Source organism: Haliotis rufescens, unplaced genomic scaffold (assembly GCF_023055435.1).
Source record: "Haliotis rufescens isolate VD_foot unplaced genomic scaffold, xgHalRufe1.0.p SCAF_15, whole genome shotgun sequence".
NCBI classification, from domain to species: Eukaryota; Metazoa; Mollusca; class Gastropoda; order Lepetellida; family Haliotidae; genus Haliotis; species Haliotis rufescens.
Window position 1 is genome coordinate 1,847,673 of NW_025963835.1, and position 22,307 is coordinate 1,869,979.

Consider the following 22,307-nt stretch of genomic DNA (forward strand, 5'->3'; position numbering starts at 1 on the left):
ACCCGACCGCCCTAGACTGAAAGTGGTCCAGACAATTTTATGTTTTGAGATACACTGCTTCATCATTAAACACATTACACATCATGTTATCCAATGTGTTGACACATCAACTCAACTTCAGCTTAGACAGGGTACAGTATTTAGCATATTAATCTCCCAGATCGCATAGTTTTTTCTAAACATTGGCTTGTTGCACACATAACCCTTTCCACATTTTCAGACATGGTGAATGTTTCAAATGCTTCTTCATGATATAAAAAGATATGATCTCCAGATGTGAAAGTAATTTCAACAATTTATGTTAATAATTCAATAGACAATATTAAAAAATCAATGAAGTTTTGTTATCAAATTATTGGGTGATGTTGAAGGTCAATTATTGGCACAGAGCACTTTCAGGGGGTGCCTCTCAGAGGTCTAGAGCCCAATTTCTGCTCAGTTCTACATTTTGTAATAATACCTGTTGAAATACATTGCACCTGTTGTGATTTTGGTAATCCGTAACTGTTAAATTGGTATGCAAAATAAAATTTGGCATAATAGACCACGTATTGGTGTTTGGACAAGCTTGGACAGCCACTTTGCCGAAGCCTGCAGTCCCCTTGAATGTGTTTAATACAGTAATGATACATAGAATCAGCTTCTACGGGCACATATTATCTGAAGTGCAATATCAAGTTAAGAAATTTGCTGTAGGTATAGCTAGATCATATAACACACCTTATCGTGTAAATAGATATTTAATTTGGCTTAATACATTTATTCCAGACATCGAAATTACTTCTGACTGAACATCAATTATTTATTCAGAATATATGGTTGTATGTTGTAAGGTTTCATTACAACGTTTAACTATAATAACAACATCATTATCATCCAAATAGATTCTTCTTTTTTATCCCAAATAACATACAGCCAGATTTGAATGAGCTAGTGCTGCAGGATTCCCTAACTTCAGCTTTGTGATCACTTCAGTATTGGGTATATGTCACATGCTGTACAATGGAAACCTAATACTGATACAAATATCATCTTGCAGATATCCAGTAGTCTGTTGAAATCGAACGTCACCTCTCCGCTTGATTTCAGTCTAACACTGCCGTTAATACTTCTTTTTCCGTCTTGGAGATGAAGAGAAATGTCAGGCTAATTTTAGTACCATTTGATATTTATTTTGTCTGGATTTTGTCGAGGAGACCGTGAGTACACTCAGTATGGCGTTGTTGTTTGCTTGTATGTCTTTCCGACACTGTATCACATCATTTTTACAGTTAGATCTATCATGACATATTGCCTGCTGTCTGACATAGCATGTAAATGTCAGTGTCTGAAAATACTCTGTCTGCCTTCTGCCGACATTTGCAGGTGGAAGCAAGCATGGTGAATTTCTTGGCAGTCCAGACTGGGTTCTTATAGAAATGATCCAGAAAACTGTCACGTTCAGCAGAACTGATGTGCAGACAAGTTTCACCATAACCTCATCAGTAAGATTGTAGCTGATTGTGTTGCAGCTCCATCGTAACATATTTGACAGTGTCTGCCTTGTCAGTTAATTTAAAATTCATCCATTAGTTATGTACTTTATGTCCATGAAATACTTTGCGATGGTATTTGGATATATAATTTGACAATCACAGGGAGAATTTTCTTTCGTGGACGTGCTTAAAGTAGATTGTACATGTCAATATGGCTTTAACCATAAGTATCCGAATACAGAATATGTTGATGTAGAGAATTTCCGCAATGTGTCGAACTATTCGATAGGAACAGTAATTTTTGCTTATGTTAATGATAATCATTTAATATCTAAATGAAATGTATGATAATCAAACTAGTTATTAGCATCTCTTAAACGGAAGCATTTCTCCACGGTCTGGTACCCATTTCCTGGTTAGGTCTGAATGATGTTAATAGTGCTGAGTGCTCTATTGAGACATTGTCTTGGCATAACAAAGGTAATCATGAACTACTAATCACTCGTAACATTAGATTCAGCAGGCATTGGAAAGAGGATTTCAACAGCACCAGACAATCCAGCAATTGATAACATGAGCATCGATCCATGCAATTGATATACATGACATACAATCAACCAAGTTTGACCACCTGATTTTCAGAAAAAGAATAGCTAAAATTTAGTTAGGGGTGTCATTGATTGGAAATGTTATTATCGATATATATATTGAATCAAGAGTGTCATGATATATTTACTGAAAAAACATACATTATTCTGTATGTGTATAGATATTCATTACCTATGTAGACCTGCAGTTAATCAATTTATAAATACTGTAAATCTTGAAATTAACGCGAACGTGAAGTAAATGCGAAAAATGCGAGTGGTCTTTGCTCGCATTATTAAACAACGCATTTATATCAACAATAAGACATTTTGGATAGCAGAAATACCAACTCAGACATACACTGAAAACAAACAACTATGTATTCCACATCACTGTTTCTTGAGCAGCACTTGAAACAAGTATATAAACAATGTCATTCAAACACTAATTACATTCTGTGAATTGTCACTGCTGGGGTCAAGACACGAGTTCTACACACTTAGGTCATCACTGATCACACCTGCAAGTCCAGACAGACGCCACCCATGCAACACGGTGTGTTTGTTCTTTGTGACTGCGTCAAAGGCGCGCATGTATTGTTTTAGCTGAGGTTTCTAATCAGTGCTAATGAGCGGTGCTATTTGGTGTGTGATTGGATTAATGTAAAGTTGGATGAGGGTTAGGATTCTCCTGTAAACCTGACATAGGACATTTTCTTTAGATATAAATCCACTGATGCTTCAGAGGAGGGCGGTGTTGCATTCATATTGAGTCGCATTATTGACTAGGGACAAGCGGTCGCATTCTTTTGGAGACACATTAATTTCATGATTTACAGTATATGAACTAGGCTAATCCATTAAATTTTGAAACTTGAATTTTTTGTCTAATCATTGTCAATCATAACCATGAATATATTTTTAGTACTGATCTTCATAAATATTTGTCTATACAGCATCAAAGTTAAAGATATTATTATTATAAACAATGGTTTCACCACTGATATCTCTCTCGTATGCTGCGATATGCTTTTCAAATGACACATATTGCTATACTGTTTCTGTATTCTAGTATTTTGGGTAAAAGGTTTTTAGTTAAGAGATATTATTTGTATCTCAAATGATGTTCTCCTTTGAAATTGACTGACAAAACTTGAACTCACATTGTTATCAACATATGACTACATTATGGCAGCAATTGCCCATGCTGACTTTTATTTTAGTATGCACATAATAGGATCTGCATGTACAATGTACAATCAGTGACAATCCCTGTCAAACACTTTAGCTTAAAATATATCATAATATGTATTGCAATACAAATATGTGTATCACAATTATATTCAAATAAAATATATTTGCCAATACACATCTCTAATTATCACTCTACCCATTACTATGGCATATTTTAGGGTTGGGACAGGTAACTCGGGTACTCGGGTCTGGTGGGTCCTGAGTAGGACCCAGGTACCCACAGACTACCCGGACCCGTGGTTAGTCACTTAATATATTGTTTCATGACAAAAATTCACTATAACTAGTGTTACACAAGTCACTAATGTTCGCATTTCTTTATGACTATTAACGCATTCCTTATGACATATATGTTTGAATAAAGATAAAACTTCTGTCAACTTGAATGTATATGCATCCCAAGATCGTTTTATACATTGTGCTCGGGATACTGTCAAACTATTCCCAATCAGACATATTTTACCTATCTCTTGAAACCAACAACGGGTACCTGGGTAGGGTCGGGTAATAGGGGTGTTGGTACCCGGGTAGTAAATTTGGACTCGTCCAAGCCCTAGTGTATTGTATGGTTGCCAGTCACTGTGCATCGCAGTGCAAGAAATGGTTGTGTATGATGGCGTAGTTATTCAAGGCACGGCAATTCCCTGTGCAGAGGTGTGTACCCTTGGGGTGACTGGATCCTATTATTGTCGGTTCTAATCCAAAATTCGCCCTGATGATGATGCTTGGCTTGTCACACCACATCCGTAAGTTTCATCAAAGTGGTAAACATCACTTTGGTCTTTCCAATTATCATCACACATTGTCATATTACTAAAATTCTGTACAGATACTCACTAAAAATGACAAAATCACTTACTTAATCACACAGGGGCGGTGGGGTAGCATACTGGTTAAAGCATTTCCTTGTCACTCTGAAGGCCTGGGTTCAATTCCCCACATGGGTACAATGTGTGAAACCCATTTCTGGTGTCCCCTTCCGTGAATTTGCTTGAATATTGCTAAAAGTGGTGTAAAACCATAATCACTCACTCAATCAAACAAGTTCGTCCCGCGGTTGCTTGCATCGATGAATGTCTTTATCTCTTGAAACCTTAGATTGTCTTTCATATGAAAAGAACACTTTTTCAAATTATATTTTAAATTCACTCCATGGCAACAGTTATTTTCAGTGTAATTATATGAATATAGATTTTTTATTTGTTTGCCATTTAATTTCTCAGATGTATTCATGATGTGGTTTGGTGTATTTATGATTGAACACAGGAGATTATTCTTGAGAAGATAATGGTATCTATGTCTTGGAAATGTTGAAGAGCTATTGCTTTCAGAATGTCGTGCCAGTTTAAGGCCTATGTTGTCACTAAAATTCTCAGGTGTTATTCATCAAGTTATCTTTGTTAACCAGCTATCCAATCAGATCAAGTTTCTGTTTTTAAGCATTGATTGCCTACAGTGCAAATAAGGTATCGCTGTTCTGATCATATATGCCCCGTTCACATGCACTACATTTACTCACTTAAGTATTTTGCACAAGTGCAAGTATGCATACTATGTATATGTAAATTAACTATGCTTTCACATGAAAATCAACTAAGTGTGTAGATAAGATATGTATTATGAAATGTGTAAGGCACACATATTCATCAGTCTGTTCACGATGTTCAACATGAAAAGGTTGTTTTCCAATCAAAGTCAAATGAGACGAGAGTTTCCTTACAGATATTATGGCATGAAGCAACATGTGTTTGATTTAATCTGTACACAAATTCTGAACACCTTAAAACCCAAAGAAAACACTGTCTGCCCAGCTCTGGATGTCCTCATAAAAGTTGGTACTGTTGTATACTGAATATTGTCAACTTCAGAATACAGAACTGTTGACAATTCGTTTGGTGTTGGCAAATCAAGAGATATATGAATTAGATCATCCTCTGACATTGGCATAAATGTTCCCGTGACAACGTATACTTACAGTGAAAATTATATATATATATGCCAGACAGTACTTTTATGTGCAGGGAATTATGAATTCCAAACAAGAAGGAAGTTTATTGGAATAATAATTTTTCATTTAGATCAGGCTAATTCAACCCCATGACCAGATCTGTATAATCCATTCTCATCGCGTTTTGATGTGTGCTTGCCATCATTAAAACAATGTGCATGAATCCCTTCAGCAAATAATCCAGTTGTAGCATGGTGGGGGCCACCAACAATGGGCATCACACATTGTACCAAGTGGGCAGTCAAAACCGGGCCTTTAATTGGCATGATATGCGATCGCTTTAACCACTACCCCACCGTCCCCATGTTTGGGGGAACTGCTTAAGGGTGTGTGAACCCGTGAAGATCCAGGGCAGATGAGGGCTTCAGCAGGGCAGAATAGGGCTTCAGCAACCCATGCTTGCAGTAAAAGGTGACTATCCTTGTCGTAAGAGGTGACTAACGGGATCGGGTGGTCAGTCACGTTGACTTGGTTGATGCATGTCATCGTTTCCTAATTTTGTGGATTGATGCCCATGATGCCAATCACTGGATTGTCTTGTCCAGACTTGTTTATTTACAGACCGCCGTCATACTGCTGGAATATTGCTGAGTGCAGCGTTTAACAACAAACAAAAAACAAACTTTACATATGCACCTGCTCCAGACATGATGCAAATTTGCTCCTGGTGTAAATGTAGACACATGAGTAAATGCTTTTACTTGTCAAGTATACTCACATATGTAAGTGAATGTAGTTTTAGTTTATCAAAATGATAGATTGTGTGTTATTGACAACTGACAGTCCACATCTGTAATAGACTTCTGAGCATGTACCATGATCAAATGATCAGTAACATTCTTGGAAATCAAGTGAAGCGTGTCATATCTCACCAGATCCACCTGTTCATGCCTTGGACCATCTATGGACTCTTCTTATGTTGATGAAGTTACAAAACTACATCTTTAAGATATTCAAGTTAAGTTCCTTGCCCCATCCACTTCAGGGTGGTCCATTCATCTAAGTTGCCTCAATTCATATTGCGTAGTTGCATTCTTCGGGCGGGCTAGAAACCTATGATTGTGGATTCAAATCCAATCTTCACTGTGATTGTTGTTCAAGGTTTGTCAGCACCATACACGTGGTGTTTGTAGCCTAAGACTGTTAGTAAGACTGGCAGGGATGAAAATTTAGTAATTATTATCCCTGATGCATCATGCGGGAGAATATGATTGTCGCCTCGTCTGGCTGTCCATCATGTCCATCCATCCATAATCAGTTCAATTCCAGAGCGTACCTCGAAAACTGTTCAATATTTTTCAACAGAAATTGGCCGATATATCAAACAGATCCTGAAGTGGTGCCTTTTGCAATTTGCATTGGGCATTTTCTCATGTTTACCATATTTCTTGATTCGCATGGAAACAATTCGGACTTAGTCTCAAAACGGGGGGTAGGTTCATTTCCGGAGCACCACTTGAAAACTTTTAATCCAAACCAGGTACCATATATCGCCTTGCAAAAGGCGAGTTTTACGTACCTAGAACTAGGGGTTTTTGAAAGTGGGGGTATTTGCCTAAAGTACCTAAATTGATCATGTGATTACACTGTCTAGTTATAAAAAGTTTTCATTGTATATATGGACTTATGTTTGTAATCTTTTTTAGGAATTTTATGCAAAATTTCAGTCAATATTGTTTACATTCATTTCGTCAAAATCGTGTTTGAAGTGTTCGGTAGATCTCACAACTTACCATTATGTACAACTACCACATTCAGATGTATTAACCAAGGGCTGAAGAGGTGCCTTTTGCTATTTAGTATTTTTGTCAAAATTTGATTTTTCCCTGTTTTTATGGAAACAAGTTGGACTTAGCTGAAACGGAGGTATGTGTCGTTTCCGGAGCAGAACTAAAAACTTTATCAACGTTGTGCATCCAAACTTGGTACATGTTTAATAATTATGTATTATGGCCTAAAATTGCCAGTACAAAGCATACATCAGTTTCACATGTAGCAAATTGGTAAGCAGGACCCTCCATGACATATTGCTCTCTCAAGGTTGTGATGGAGCATCTGAATAATTCATATAATTACACCGGAATAAATGTTATGATCCAGTGTAGGAGAATGATAATGTCATCAAAGAAGTAACATCATTCTATGTGGCACACACTTAAAACCACAGTAAATTAGCTATTGGATTTTCATCCATTTATGGTTTCAGTGAACAGTTGACTTGCCTTTGCATGTGTTTGTGATGGGTGCCATCTTTACATGAACTCTTGGTATTATTATTATTATTTGAAAATGATTCATAAACACATACTTATTATAAGGTCAGAGTTTTAAAATGGATTCACTTTTTACAGATGTGTTTTTTGTTTGGGAAAGGGTTTTGATGCTTGTATTTAATATTGGGAACAAGGGGGCAGGAAAAGTCCCTGGAATTCTACGATTTGCATTTTTGTGGGGCTTGTGCAGGCCCAGGTGCAAAATCAGCATCAGACATCAGATGAATGTTGGTGTTATCTTCTTCTTGGGATATTTCGCTTGTTTTTACAGCGCAGAACTCACAACTCCTCTTTTCCTTTGAAGGTAGAAAATGTACTGGGGTTAAATTGGACTGAAGATGGACCTTTAGGCTTTTTCTAGACTAATTCAAGACTTCAAGTTCTTATTCTTAATTCTTTACACAGATAATGGAGAAATGTCAGATTATTTTCATTCCCCATTAGTTAAGTACATTATCTTGAATGGTAGGGACAATTTGAAATGGGACATGTTCATGCCCACTTACTATTATCAAAACAGTTTTTGGTTTCATTGACGTTTGAACTAACTTTGTTCAATACAGCTTAATCTGACAACAAACACTGCCTACATATTTAATATGCTTCCCATCTGTCAATTTTCTAAAAGCTCAGGGTGGTTATTACGGTGAGTACGGTAAGGGAAACAAGAATCAGTCCAATATACCTATGATATATTTCTGACTTGAACATAGTTAGTAAGTCTGGGTTATAAATACAACTCATATCATTTTCCTAATGATGAATGCGGAGCTGTACAAGTCCGACAGCTGAAATAACCCCACTGACTCTCATTGTCCACCTTAGCTGCTATCTGCTCCTCGGTGCTGAATCATAAATAAATTTTGTTTATTTAAAAACGGGTTCTACTGTAAATCTAGAAATTAATATGTCTCCAAATTAATACAACTGCTGACACTTGGCCAAAAAGGTGACTCAATATCAATGTGACTCCCCCTATCCCCAGTGGAATGATATACATCCTTATCCTTACATTAATCCATTCAAATAGCAAACAGCACCGCTAATAAGGGCTGAGTAGAGCACTTCCGTAAAAACAGTAAACAGTGTTTTCCTGAAAGCAACACAGTTTATATGTTCATTCTGTTGTCTGGCATTAAGTAAGTTCAAAGGCAAAAAAATAACTGAACAACTGTTCACTGATTGGTATGCGGAGAAGGTGTCAACAAGTTTAAAGGCAGACGACAAGACAAAGGCTGCAGATCTGAGGATAAGTGTGATGAAGCCTATCGGTGCGCGTTGGGTCGTGTCGGCCTTTGACGCAGTGTTGCACCGATGGCGTCTGTCTGGACTGCTGGAGTACTCAATGATGCCTAGTTTGACACGAGTTGGTAGAACTCTTGAACCCCAGGAGTGATAACTCACCGGATGCCCAATGTGTAATTCCTATTCTTTGAATGACATTGTTATATATATATATACATGTTACAACTGCTGTTCAATAAACCATGTTTGGATATATATTCAAGTTAGTATTTCCGCTATCCAAAGTGTGCGGTGAGGCAGTATATGTTTATAGTCATTGAAGACATAAATCTGAAGTTAATTAATGCAAATAAAGACCACTCGCATTTTTCGCATTAAATTCGCGCTTGTGGTATCAAGATTAAGTGTGATGTTTATGATAGTAATCTCGTGAGGAAGAAGTTTATGACCTACAGCTGTCAAGTCAGGGCTAGGTGAATGTAATATATCTTTAAGTAGCACTTTAGCTTGGGTATCAAGGAGGTGGTGAGGTGAAATGGGGTTTTATGTTATGTCCAAGATTGTTGCTCATGTGTGTGTAAGGCTGCTTGAACAAGTCCGGAATAATGCCAATTTTAAATCGCGAGCCAACTGAGATAGCATGCCGCAGCTTATCATGAATACCCCTCTCAAACACAGTATACTGACTCCGAGCTGACCATTCCTTGTTTTAACCCCAAAATGCCGAGCACCAGGCAGGGCAACAACAAGTACCATATTTTAACTTCTTTCGGCGTGACACACCTGGGACCAAACCCGATCTCAAGCTCTTCAGGCAGATGCTCTACCATTAGACCATGGAGGCAGTCTGGTATCCAGGAAGACCTAGGGGACTTCAACTTTCTTCTGACAATGCCATGTTTCAGTACCTTTTATCAAGCATGTGATCAACAGCTGGTTAGGACAAGGTAATTCAAAAATTCACTTTGGTGTGATGAGTAAAAGTAGATCATGTATGTTTTAAAGAGAATATGCTCATTCAGTCAGCTACAGCTTTTTATAGTTATTTAACAAAAGGGTTCCGCAGGATCATATTAATGTGTACCAACTATGCAATTTTGATTGAAGGTGTGTGTTGGACAAAATGTGTTGGAACTTTACCAGTGTATCGATGTAATACTACAACCCAAAGTGGAACTATTATCATGTATTTTCAATTTGCAAGATCATCAATGGTTTATTTGACCAGGAATTTTGTAACCAGTTATCATAAATAGCACGCTAGTAGGTGAACAGCTGAATGGGATGTGCTTTTGTGAATCTGACTCATGGTTATGAAAATGCCCCATTGGAAATTGAGCATCTTAATGACATCTTACACACTATGTAGTGATTTTGTTTGTATATGTTGTGGGATAATGAGGCCACTTTGGTGTTATTGGATATAATATATATTTTTTCAGTTCGAATTATGTAAAATGATTGTTTATTACCAAGAAAATATGTTTAAAATAATACTTTTCTCTTTGATTTGAAAAAAGAATCCATTTGCAAGATTGCTTTGAGGTTTAATATCTGGTTTGCCAGATATTTTTTGTAAATTGGTGTTTCATATATGTGGAAACAAATATCAAATATGACATTTATTAAGCAAGGATAAGATATATGGATGAACAACTTCTTTATTTCAATTAGGAGCAATGGTTTGGCCTGTTTGGTTATCGAATCATGTTTATTCTCGTCAACCTCATCATTCCTGATTAAAAACAGCCATTAGATTCACAAAATCATTCACTTCCGCTTTGACATTTCAGAATCAGTAAGGAGGTGCTTACAACAAAAATAATTAATATAATTGCCGCCCTTTAAATAAATGTTTAGAGATCTGCTGTGCAAACACACTTTTTGTTCATTTCTTCAACAGAAAGTTGCCAAGTATGCCGTCTATTTATGATATAAGCAACATGTAGTTTGTTATTATAACTATGAACATGCGAGAAATGAAAACATATTCTAGGTTTGAAATTAACATTCATATTTTATTGAAATCGACTAGAGATGAAATTAAATGTAGGTTCCAACACTTTTTTCTCGCACTGCACATGCTGCCACTCATCAATACTTGCGTAAGAGTGGATTTTCTTATTCCTGCATGCTGTGGTATAACTAAAATACTGTTCAAACCAGCATTGACTCACTCTCCTCACTCTCTCACTCTCCCCATAGTTCTGATAGAAATATGTGTCTGCCTGGTGTCAACATTTATCAATGATATATTTCAAATTAATTCCTAGATTTTCATCCATAAAAATATACTTTTCAAGAGCATCTGTTGTACTAGGTTACCGTTGATTGATGTTGCAACATGCTGCACGATTTACGACTGAAAAAATGGCATCTTGTGTCAAGTAAAGAAAGATGGAATCACACAGCTATTTCTATCCCTGTGTCATATAATGCAGCGGGAAATAGTCATCATGTGGTCTAGCTGTCCATCCCTCTGTCTGTCCGTCTATCCGTTCTTCATTTCCAGAGGCATAACTTGAAAACCGTGTAAGATTTTTCATCCAAACTTGGTTCATGTATTAACCAGGGGCTGAATTGGTGACTTTTGCTATTGTGGGGGCCAGGGGGATTTGTCATCTACTGATGACTCTTGTCTTCAATTGTTGGTACTTAGGGACAATAATATCATGTGGTTTGTTTTTAGCTAGACAGTCAAGAAATGCAATAAATGGGATGTGTATTTTTCTGAAGAAACAGATTTATTTGTTTGAGGTTGCTGGTCTGTATCTAATCCTAATGTTTGATCAAATTTAATACCTTTGTCAATATACTCTAGGAGAATCCATTGTTTGAATTAAAGTTATCTTGATGGCATTGATACCTGGTTTAGAAACTGTCAAACTGAAAAGAATTGAAGTGACATATGGTGTATATTTTATTGAACTCAATCTACAGTGATTAAATGATTAATCCATCTGTTGTCAGGTTGGTTATGGTGAAATTGTCATCATATTGATCAGTTTCTGAATACTGTAAAAACGCTTTTTCTCTATGTAGTAAGTGTGCCATATGAACTGACACTTCGTCTCTATGTAATAAGTGTGCCATGTTAACTGAGACATTGTCTCTATGTAATAAGTGTTGCCATGTTAACTGACGCATTGTCTCTATGTAATATGTGTAATCATTAACTGCTAAATTGACTACAGCATAAATGTGTGTTAACAGACAAAAAGTGTGCTTGAATGTCTTGAATCAAATCTAGGACTGCAAAGTAGTCACCCTTTAAACATGCTTGTTAACATACCATCTTTTAATTTGATAACTCTTCTCAAGAACAGTTTTGTGTTACGTCTAGTGCTGCATGTGTAGGGTTGAGAGTAATAGCATTTGATGCTTGTTTACAAGGCACCTTGCTTCGTAAACAAATATGTTGTTGGTGATTATGGCAGAAAAGAAAGAGGTTCATTTGGTATCTATTTAGCCCATATGATCTGCATAATTTAAGAATAGAGCAAAGAAATTAGAAATTTCCATGAAAGTTATCCGCTTTGTTCATTTCAATAATTGCATATTTTACACTTATGACAACATTAAAAGATAGGTAGGGATGAAGTATGTTAAAAAGATTTTTGAGGTTTCAGGAAGCATCACTTCCTCAAGTCATTAGAGATGTAGAAACAAAAGGTAAAAACTTCATCTTTGGCCATGGAACTGCTGCTCATACTTCGACTTTCTTTTTGGGGATAAGTCAGCCATTTTCATTCATTTTCTCCTACTTATTCATTTGATCATGTCAGAAGTCCAAAATTTCAAGTGTAAGAAAGGAAAAGGGCTATTGGATGTCTTTTGTCAACTGTGAGATTAATGCTCATCATGAACCTTTAGTTTTCTGACAAGCAAAGTGAATGACTTGAAATATATGTCTCCTGGAAGGATTCTGGGTAAGAATTGGCCCCAAGCAGCCTATGCTGGTCACTCAAGGTGACAAATGGATTGGGTGGCCAGGCTCAGTGCAATGGTTTATTACATGTCATTATATGCCAAATGCATGGGATGTTTGCTCAAAATATCAATCACTGTTTTTTCTGGCCCATACTTGACTGGAATATTGTTGATTGCAGTATTAAATAATAAACAAACATAAACAAAACTTTAAGCAAGTTGCTTGGCCTGACAATGGACCAGGGCCTAGCCTTGCCATAAGCAGTGAGTGAGTATTGTTTTATGCTGCTTTTAGCAGTATTCCAGCAATATCATGGCGGGGGGACACCAGAAATGGGCTTGGCACATAGCACCCATGTGGGGAATCGAACCCTGGTCTTCGGCGTGACCTTGCCACAAGGAAATAGACTGGGTGAACTCATGTAATGTCAACGAGTCATTTCTATTTCATTATCTATTTGTATTCATAACCATTGACTCAGACTGAACAGATAGATATTAATGGGGTCCTTTCTGTAAAGCTGCTGAATTTCAAATGATGGGATGTCTGTATGTATTAAGGGTTCTAGTAACAAGATATTTATTGCACAAATGTAACATGTTTCTGTTGCACTCATCTCATTATGTACTTTGTGTATGTTAAATGTCTTATTTAAGAATTGACTTCAATAGTTTTGCACAATTATGTAGGTATAAACATAAAAACCTGTGTCCATACTGTGTAAATTGCTTGGTTAGCCAATCATATGCCACTGATTCACATGTAACTATTTTATATTGTATTAAACCTTATAGTAAATATAAGGGGTGATTTAATTGGCACATTTCTGTTATTGCAATAGTATTGAAAAAATATGACTAGTACCCTTACCTCTCCAGAAGCTGATCTAGGACTTTGATAATTGGGGTGCCTGCTTCCCATGTCACGAACACATGTATTGTGTCTGTAAAGGGTGACTCCAAGTTAGAACTGGTACCCAGTAACCTAGGATGGTAGTTAGAGGTGACCTGATGGAATGGGTTTGTGACTTGGTTGAATTTGTGTCTCTTTGTACCACCATGGCATGGATAATTGTTCTCAATATCAATCACTGGATTGTCTGGTCCTGACTTGATTATTTACTGGCCGCTGTCATATTGTTTAAGTGTGGTGTTAAACAACAGAACACACAAAAACAAGAAAGGGGGCACACCCCTGCAACCTCCCTCTTGTTCTGCCATCGCATTGACATACTGTATCCTTGTATCTGTCCTTGTATCTGGCCTTATTTATTTTGTTTTAGCCTGATAGTATCATGAATGTAGTCGCTTGTGAAATTAGGGAGGGCCTGTGATTATTGTCTGATACAAAACAAGTATTTCTAAATGGATTCCCACGTTTGTTAAGTCAAGATGTATTTTTTAGAGAAACAAAATAAAGTTGAATTATTGGTTAGTCAGACAGGACCTGACAGTCACATCATTCTAACATATATGTTGAGTTGATTCTGTTTCTCTGTATAACCACACACCAGAGATTTTAGACCGATGAACTGTAATGAACTGCAATGAATTATCATGAATTAAACTTCAAAATGTACCATATTTGAGATTGGAATATTATTTGTGAAAATAAGGTTTTTATATCATATGCTACAATAATATGAAATATTTTTTTGGATTTAATATTAAAATGTATATGATCCTACAACAATCTTTGTAAAAGGAAATTTAAGTCAAATGTCCACTGAGGAAGTGGGTGAGTATGGTTTTATGCTGCTTTAAGCAAAATCCCAGCAATATCACTGTGGGGGACACCAGAAATGCACTTCATACATTGTACCAATTTTGGGAATAAAACCCAGGCCTTTAGTGTGACAAACGAACACGATAACCACCAGGCCATCCCACTGCCCCATGATCACCAGAAACAATCATAATTGTTAATAATAATAATGAAAAGTCATAACTGTGCAATGAGAAGCATTTCATTATACCAAGCTCATATGTAATTTTAATTTTATGGTTGGATATCAAGTAAAAAGAGGAGGATTGAAATAAATCAATTGTTCATTATTCATCAAGCCCTTGCATATGCGGTAGCTCAGTTTCAATGCTGTTTGGTTTATATGTTTAGTATTTCCGTCATGATACAATTAGAATAACGAATGTTTATTTCATATTCATCATATGAAGTGGAAAAGTATTTGCATGTTAATGACAGTAAACTCGTCATTCATTTCTCACACGAGAATGGAAACACCACCAGAAGGTCTGTTGTAACAGCTGTTACTTGTTCATTTCACTTTGCTTGATACGGACGCCACTAGCTGGGATGTACTCGCCATCACATACTGTGCTTACCATATACTTGTGTTTTAATTAGTGAACATACCTGGATTATGGTCTTGTTATTTTCAATCACTGGACAAAATGGCTTGTAATTTCCGAATACATTACTGACGTCTCCGAATTGTCTATTTCAGGTAAATATCAATCAGTCTATCGTGTTGGCTCACCGAATCAATATTTACAACACTCAAATGGTTTATTGTTGCTTGTTCACGCACTGATGTGAAGGATGTGCTTTTGTGATGTTTTGGAGATGTTTGAGAAGATTTTATGAGAATGTGATAGAAAGGTATATATACCTTTTTCATATTTGATGATTTTAGTGTCAGTCAGGTATGCCATGCATCAGTTATACACAAGTACACGTTTCAGGTTTCTAAGTCATGAAACATGGATTGTAGTGTGTGCATCTATGAATTTGGATCATTATATCTAAAATGAACCAGTGTAATGTTCACAGGATCGTTTCGAATGAGACTTGTAACATAACCTCTGCAGAAATGTAAGTGCAATCTTGCATACAGTTATATTCACATGAATAGTTATTAATAATTATGTTGAAAGTTGACCTTATCAAGCCAAACACCTAAGTACAAATCGCATCAGCTTTGGCAAGTGTTTGCATCATATAACATAGGCCAGTCACGGGTAACTCTGTCACTGAGAAATGGTATGTCTTATTTTGTTTATTAATTTTAGTATGAAAGGAAAATATTGTGACAAGTAAAGTTTGTCCATGTAGCTGATCATTTTATCTGTTTTGTGAGAATGGAATTTTTTCGCAATAAATAATCCAGCATGGCAATTGTGGAAATGGAAATTTGCTGAAAATATATGTCTATGTCAAACTGACCAGTTTATCCTTTTTGGAGAATGGAGCATTTCTGCAATGATTATTTCTGGATTGGAAACATGGAAATAATAATTTGCTGAATGAATAAGTTATCACATGGATGTTAATATTCTTAATGTATTATTGATGCAAAAACATTCTGTCATTCATGCACTTTATAAATAATTTGCCGTGTGCAATTTTTCAGTGGTTGTTTGCAAATGGTGAACTACTTTCTCCACTGTAGTCTGCTCCTGATAGTTTGTTTCACTGCCATTTTGAACTACCGCATTTTTCAATATCAATCCCCTGGGCGCCCTGTTTGTCTAATGCCACTATTATGCAGGAAGACAAAGAAATACTTTGTAGATGTAGATATATTTCTAAATATTCCTAAAACAATACCAATCATCCAAGGGTGGTCCAGTTATCTATGGCCCTACAACAGCCGTACAGTATCTGTGCCAATGTTTAAGATCCAAAGAACATGGGTTTGAAATCCCACATGGTCCAAGATTAGGACCATTAGTCTTTCAGCACCATACTCATGCTTGTGAGTTCCACCAAAATGATAAATATGTAAGACCTGCGTTAACTTGGGCTATCACACTGAGATACCATTGCTGAAGACCTATTCTACCCCGGATCTTCATGGGTCTAATTGCCAAGTGCTTGGCAAGTACAGTACAGCAAGTACTGTCATTTAACTTGTTTGGTAACCTTCCACTCTCTGGGCAGTGACCCTGTCTACCACCCACGGAGGTGGTCTGCTTAGTTTAACCAGTCTGGTTGCAGTTCTTATATAGGATATATCTGCCTGCTTTCATGTACACATGAGTGATGGAGATGGATACCTCAAGATAATGATATAAGAAGTCACATCTAACATCACTTTGTTTTAGCATAATTATTTGTTTACATTTACTATAATGTCTTATTTCCAGTCCTTGGGCAAAGAATTTGTTTAACTATATTTGTGTATGCAATGCCATTTTATATCAAAATTTGAGGTCATCAAAATATGTGTTGAATCAACACAAGCTGTTGGAGTATGTCACTATTGTTTTACTTTCTACAAAATAAATTTGAAAGCACATGCTATGAATTATTCACACAGTCTGACATTTTTTTGTAGAAATCTGACATCACACTGGCTGGTATAGATTCAAGCTCACCTGAATCTACATTAAACCCATTGGGAATATGCATGTTTTTGGTGACAGATGTTTATCACGCTTGTCTTTCCACTCCATTCCACTCATGTATAGTTACAGAAACTATTGACCCATAAGAAATTTTGCACATAATACATCATTTAGCTATTGTTCTGCTAATTATCAAACTTGATAAGTTGATGGAATTTTAGAGGTGACATTTCATTTTGAGAATGTACAAAAAATAGTTAGTTTCAGTTCCTGGTGTATAATCCTCAATACTAGAAAGGATATATATATCACCTTGAACCATGAGATATAATTCTTGCCATTCCTTTCTTGGTGACTTTTTCTGTTTTCAGTTTTGAAATATTAATGTCATTTCTTCTTTTTTATTTATTTAAACATGTTAAAATACTCAGAATTTTTGTCTGGTAGATAATTCAAAACATTACACAAGAAGTGTATCCAGCGTATATCCTGGTAGCACTAAATTCTATTTATTTTTGTTTTCATTATGGGTTCTCAATAAGTACAACTCGAGTCTCAGGGATATGCAATTCTGAAATTGATTATTTTGGGAATGTTGAACTTCTGTTCACATATATTTTGAGTTAATTCTTGGGATTACCCGGTAATATATTCTTTTTTCATATTTATTTTGACATTTGAAAAAAGATTCAGTCATATAACAATATCCCATGTTATCTTTTGAACAGTTTCTTTGTGTTTTTCATTTTGCCTTCATCCCAAAATGCCTTGTACATTGTTCTGTCAATTGTTATTTTACTTAAGAATAGATTAAGTAGCCTGTAATGAGAATATGCCCAATGTGCCTACATCGACAGGTGGATAGCCATCATCAGAAGCAGATGCAATGTGGTCTTCACCAGTGTTGCATCTTCCCATGGGCTCCATTTGTTTTCTTCATACACATGCAAAGAACATTATGTTTTCACCTATGATGACATCATATGATTTTATATTGGAAATTCCAGCAATGAAAATGCTGGAAATATCATCCAATTAGGTGGGGAAGGCACATCATGTCATAATAATTCTTTACTGAGGATAAACGAGTAACATTAAGTACCTTGTATACAAATCATGTTTCTTCTCCTTCAGATTCAGATGAGCTTCCCACAATTCTTCCTCCCAAGAGGCGGCGCCTACAGAAGAATGGGAACCCTCTCATGATGATGCAAAACACAGTGGGAGGCAAGGGGAACAGCTCGGAACGTATCATGCGGGAGTTCCCTCGCCATAATTGGCTGGAACATAAGATTAATCAGCTGCAGCAGCAGACTACCTGCTCCCCTTCTGAAGAGGAGTTGGTTGCAGCAAATACAGTACATCAAAGTCCCACACATGTATGTGATTCTCAACCAAGCTCAGAACCAGTTCAGACAGAGAGCCTGCACAAACAAGACTCTGATCCTGTAGATGAGCGATATGATGACCATCCTGTTCCTTCCGAATCACCAAGTTCCATCAAAGATGGAAGTCCTGTAGCTCCTGCTGCAGGATCCTGTGTTGGTTCTCATCAGGATGGAGAGAAAAACACACAACACTCTCCAAATGCTACAGATGGGTCAAATCAGAACTCCTTTAGCTTACATGAAGCATTGGAGATGGTTGGTGCTGAAGACAAAGAGGGTGGAGAGTTGGTCATTGACGAAGGTGGAACAGAACAAGATGCATCTGTCATTGATACTTCTGAAACAGGGCATAAGAGTGGGAAGGAAGATGATACACAGGTGGAAGCAGTGAAGGAATCTCCAACACCTGAACTTACATCTGCCTTGTCAGAGTCTACACAACAAAGCCAGCCAACAGTGGACAAAAGCACATTAAAGAGGTAATACCTGAAACTTTCCTGTAGAATTATTCATTCATTCTTATACCTTTGATGAGACAACATGTTTCATGTAGCACTCCAGCTTGGAATACAGTATCCTGTGAAGGTGGCTGCAGGAGTGGCTTTGTGATTTGGATATAGTTTATATGTGACTTATGATGAGTGAGTTTGTTTGCCTCAACACTGCTTTCAATGTTATTGCAGTTATGCTTTATGTGTCAACTTGATTTGGGAGTAAATCCCGAAGTGATGCAGGGCTTATGTGTTTAGCACTTTGTGACCCATGAGCACAAGTAGTATCGGTCCTAACAGACCTAAAAACATAATCAAGGTTATTCTTGGATTTGAACAGAAAATCACAGTGCCTAGGAAAACCCAATGCAACCATGCAACCCATGCCACTATGACACAAGGTCACAAATTTTGACAATATTATATTTTAAAAAATATTTTAGGCTTTGAAATTTGTTATTCAGCTGAGAATGCCCTGTCATTTTGGTAGTTTCTTGACATAAGAAATATATGACGAGTGGGAGTTGTTTATCATACAATAAAACACTGCAGGGAGAATAAACCATGAGGAATGCAGTGTTTTATTGTACAATAAACAATGTCCATGAGTCGTTTATTTCTTATATGAGATATCCACATTACATATAGCCTTTTTAAGGATTTCAATAAATTGTACAAGCATTTGAAACATTTACACTTATTTAAATAATGATGATTCCCTGAATGCAATCTGACCTCAGCAATGTCCAACAACTTCATTTTAAGTTTGCTATTCTCACAATTTTCATGTCAATATCTGCACCTTTTCTTCCAATACCGATTGTCATGTCTCTCCCACTTTTGGGTGTGGTCGTTTTGCCATTGTGTTCATCTGTCCAGCTACATCTATGGGGAACAACTCAATGGACACTTCCCTAAAAAATAATGTCATCCAATTTAAGATGTCATCAAGTAGTGGGGGCATGTTTGAATATCCATAACTGACGTCATGATAGATCAATGTTTTATCGTGAAATACACTATGCTTCCTTCGTCATTGTTCTTTGTCGAGTAGCTATCTTTTATATGTCATCATATTTTAAGATGATTGTTGGTACTAGTAATATGGGATATGATTAGACCAGATTTTTAAGTTCTAGGTTTTAGTGATTTTTGTGCCAAAAATGACAGTTGGTCAGTTGATTTTTTTTAATATATATAATTGGCATTTAGGATTCTTTGGTTCTTCAAAGAGTGTCTTGTAGTTTAACCTCTAGTCTTCACAGATGCCTTGTGATGATAATGTTAGATTGCATTTAGCAACATACCAGAAATAGTGTTTTCAGGTTTTTATCCCCCTGACTTGAAATGGATATAGCGGTAACTGTCAGCATGTAAGTCTGTCTGATTAGATCTCTCCTGCAGCAGAACTCAAAGCTCTTTACTATTTCTTGATGAAACCTTGCACATAAGCTAGTGAATTGCTGCCTTGTGTTTATTTGGGGGTAATATGTTATTTTTGTGATTTTTTTTGCTTTTAATGGAAACAGTAAGTGCAGAGCTTAACGTTATTCAACCACTTGGTGAACTGGTTCCTTTCGCTAGTTAGGCTTTCAATTTGTTTCCTTTCCCATGGAGATGTTAAGAACTTAATTGCCTTTAATTAGAGTAGGAGTAGGATGAATTCTTCAGGTACTGAACTGGTACTTTTGCTGTCTAAGGATATAATGTTTTTTTAGTTTTTGTGACTCATGTTAGCCTAAGACTCAGTTAGGGTTTTGTTTTGTTTTGTTTTGTTTCCTGGACAAGAATTATAAATCTGATCTCTATTGGTTTCTGTTATAGCATGGATAAGGACATTGGGAATATAATTAATCCATTTGTGTGTGGCTTAAACGAGATGCCAAGGCTTAACTCACATTAAGAGAGTTGTAGTGTGGCCACGGCAAAGAAATAAAAAAATATTTGAATATACCTCCATTAAGTTGTACACAGCAATCAACCAAATGGTGAGCTCAAGACTTTGTTATCTCATGAAATTTTTAAATGTATATTCTTTTCATTTTCACAGAAATATGGAAACAAATTTATCTCTGTCTTCCTGGGGCAAGCGTGTCCACTAACCTATATCAAAGCCTAGTTTCTACCCTTATCACACCCTTGGCTTGACCCTGGACCCACCTCCTATAGATCAAGAGTTGTGCCCCTTGTAATGAAAATGCAATATCCAATCAGATTGCTGTTTTTATCTCCTATAGCTTCACAATATAGCGACTACCATGACCTAGTTGATCAGATAATGAAAACATTTGTGATTTTATCCCTGACACGAAAACATAGGCAATTGTTGGGGGGTCTAAAAGATGAAAAATATGTGTCAACTGGGACAGGCAGCGGTAAATCACTTTCATACGAAGGTGTACCAGTTGTGGGTGTTGATTTTGTGAAACGTTCTCTAATTGGACTATCGATTTGTGCGATTGTCCAATCATAATCAGCACAGGAAAGTGGGCTTGATGTGGCAAGGGTGGAAACAAAACTTTGATAAAAAGGCTCTCTTGTCTCAGAAGATGGTTTATCTCAAGCATATGTCTTAACTAAAAACAGGCAATAATTCTTTGTGAAAGAATCGAACAGACAGAATGCTGTTTGAAGTGTTACAAACAGTTTAGTAAACATGCTGGTTTTTGTTACATTGAAATTTGAAATGAAATGATAGACCCTTATCTTTATGAATGTAATGAAATCATTGACTTTCATATACATTATATTATTTTCTAAATGATTCCACTGATTATTTATAATTTCATGATTTTTTCTTTTTATCAGATCCAGGATATATGAGTAAACATGAAGTCCAACAAATCATGTGTAATGATTTTAGGGGAGGCAAATACACCTCAATTATCCTTCAAAGTAGTTCTGCCTTGTAGACATTCATTCAGAGTTGTCCTCAGAAAACAAATGACAGGAATATTTCATCTCCTGATGACTTTTGATTTTCTCAGTATATTTATTGTTTGGGGTATGGCAGAATCTTCTTATTGTGAGGGGCGACATACATTTGGGTTCATGCATTATTGGGAATATTTTTCATTAATGACATAAAGTTCCCATACCTAAATTATCATACACAGAAATATTCAATAGCAAAAAATGATCTGGCTCTTTCATTTGTTTGCTCCCAACATGATGTGTCTCATATGAATAGAACCCTGCAAACTCCTTTCATAAAAAAAGAGTAGATTTGTTGAATGTACATTCTTGTACTAGTGTTATTCTCCTTTTTACAATTTCAGTGATGCAACAGAAGCCAAGCCAACCGGACAGCCACTAGACCTCTGTGTGAGGAAAAATGGTATGTCATTT

General features: G+C 36.5%; 1 protein-coding gene across 3 annotated transcripts in view; it reads left to right on the top strand.

The window, feature by feature from the left end:
• LOC124114062 overlaps window positions 1-22,307 on the top strand; it is a 172,096-nt gene that overhangs the window by 139,020 nt on the left and 10,769 nt on the right. For all 3 annotated transcript variants that reach the window (XM_046474600.2, XM_046474603.2, XM_046474601.2), the window contains 2 exons: window positions 18,215-18,947; window positions 22,238-22,296. In XM_046474600.2, coding sequence (XP_046330556.2) covers window positions 18,215-18,947; window positions 22,238-22,296 — 792 coding nt within the window. The remainder of the gene's footprint in view (window positions 1-18,214; window positions 18,948-22,237; window positions 22,297-22,307) is intronic.